The 2,309-nt window shown below is 36.1% G+C and overlaps 1 protein-coding gene across 1 annotated transcript in view; it reads right to left on the reverse strand.

Moving 5' to 3' along the window:
* Positions 1 to 835, reverse strand: part of LOC106879722 (fibrillin-2) — a gene marked incomplete at its 5' end in the record, with an annotated part of 60,038 nt that extends 59,203 nt beyond the window's left edge. Inside the window, 2 exons of the mRNA XM_052976508.1 lie at positions 268 to 488; positions 733 to 835. Coding sequence (XP_052832468.1) covers positions 268 to 488; positions 733 to 835 — 324 coding nt within the window. The remainder of the gene's footprint in view (positions 1 to 267; positions 489 to 732) is intronic.
* Between the last annotated feature and the right edge of the window lie 1,474 nt (positions 836 to 2,309).

Raw genomic sequence — 2,309 nt, forward strand, 5'->3', positions numbered from 1 at the left:
ATATATATATATATATATATATATATATATATCTTTTACTTGTTTCAGTCATTAGACTGAGGCCATGTGTGTGTGTGTGTATGTTTGTCCTTGTGTGGGCCCCTCAGAGCTACAGGTCCTCAGGCAGTGCCCGGTCGACCAACGGCTCAGTCTGCCCCTGATACAAAACATCATAACTCATAGTACTGGCTCTGAATTCTAAAGAAAATCTATAGCTTATTACTTAAAAATGTGTTATATATAACAAGAAATGGAGAGAGAAAGCACTGAGTTGAAATTGAAAAATTTACCTTGGCAGGAATTTCCTTGAGCATTGAGAATGTATCCTCGTCGACAAGGGTAAGATTCTGTCTGGCATTTCTCACATGGGTTACCCCAAGCCTTACCAATGGTTGCACAACACAGAGCTTTTGTACACACCACACCAATTAACTGGCCTTTACACTGGTAATTTGATAGCTGTGTGAAGCAAGGCCCAGTTCGAAGATCTGTAAAAAGAGGAGAAATGAAATACAAAGCAAAATTCAAATATATAATAATAATAATAATAATAAATTGAAGAAGGGGGTGAGGAGAAGAAGAAGAAGAAGAAGAAGAAGAAGAAGAAGAAGAAGAAGAAGAAGAAGAAGAAAAAGAAGAAGAAGAAGAACCTAACATGAAAATGAGAAGAATGAAATAAATAAGATAAAGTAACAGAATTTTTGATGGAAATAAATAAAAATGAGAACCAACCACTTTCACATTTCGGACCACCAAATCCATACATACAAGAGCACCGGTTTTGTCCAATACATCGACCACCATTTTGACAGTCGACCTGACATGCATCTGAAGAGAAACAACAAAAGACAGAGAAGTTAATTAAATCATCAAGATATAAACACGCACACACGCACACACACACACACACATGGAAATATGCACATATTCTCACAAATTCTTCTTCTTTTACTTGTTTCAGTTATTTGACTACGGCCATGCTGGAGCACCGACCTGAAGGATTTTAGTTGAACAAATCGACCCCAGGACTAATTTTTTAAGCCTTGTACTTATTCTATTGGTCTTTAATATACTTTGTAGTATATCATGGTTGCATAACGAAATACAGTGTCCCTACAGGTCATGAATGCAAATTCATAACATGAAGGGGTCATCATGGAATGAACGCTTCTGAAGGAGTTTTTGCGGCTGATAACGCAATACAGTGTCCCTACAGGTCATGAATGTAAATTCATAACATGAGGGGGTCATCAAGGAATGAACGGTTCTGAAGGAGTTTTTGCTGCTAATCTGCAGCATGGTACTCACTTCATCTTTGAGCACTTGGTGTTTATTGTTGTTGATGTTGTTTAGCAAATACTGTCTGAATGTCACACTCAAAGACTGTCCCCTCTTCCTCTCACTTTTCTTTTGAGACAGACCCTGTCAATGTCACTCTTTCTGTAGTTTGTAGTTGATATAAGGATCATTTAGGTTTTAACGCTGTTAATAAGGAAAATTTCCTGGTGAGACATGGTTCACAGTAATAAGATATTAGGGTGAGGTGGGTTACCAAATATGGAAGATTTTGTTAGGAAGTGAAAAAATAGGAATTAGATGTGACATGTTATGCGAATGCCATCTGAAAAACTGTCCAAGCACATCCTGTACTCACAACTACATGAAGGGCAGAGAAAATACTGTTGACTTCACCTTTGATATAATGACATATGTAAGGGGAAGTTTGAAAAAAAAACAAGATATATAACCTTAATGTCAAGGACATCCATACCCTGTCAAAAGATGTCATAAGGAGTAGTGACTAAATAACTTATGGTGGCAGTCAACATTGCTGATGATTGACAGTGACAGTACACACACACACACACACACACACATATGTTTACATACAAATATATATATATATTCATGCATGCTTACATTCATATAACCATACATACACACACTCACACACATATATATGCATAAACATCATTTGCTGTAATTTTAACATATGGTATTTATCTAAGACATCAATGCTCAAGTAATCTTATGTAATAATAATAATAATAATAATAATAATAATAATAATGATAATAATAATAATAATAATAATAAATGCCCTGCTGCAGTGCCAGACAGTGGCTCTCATGGCTTCTGATCTTAACTGATAGGAAATGTTACCATGTACATTGTTTTGTCTTGGTATAAAAGATGGGCTACAGCAAATATTCTGCTCAATACCACAGATTTGCTTGTCAGTTGCTTGACTTTAACCAGTTGAGCATGTCCCTTAGTGGCTGACAATATGTGCATCTCTGATCATGAGC

Source organism: Octopus bimaculoides, chromosome 24 (genome assembly GCF_001194135.2).
Source record: "Octopus bimaculoides isolate UCB-OBI-ISO-001 chromosome 24, ASM119413v2, whole genome shotgun sequence".
Classification (NCBI taxonomy): Eukaryota; Metazoa; Mollusca; class Cephalopoda; order Octopoda; family Octopodidae; genus Octopus; species Octopus bimaculoides.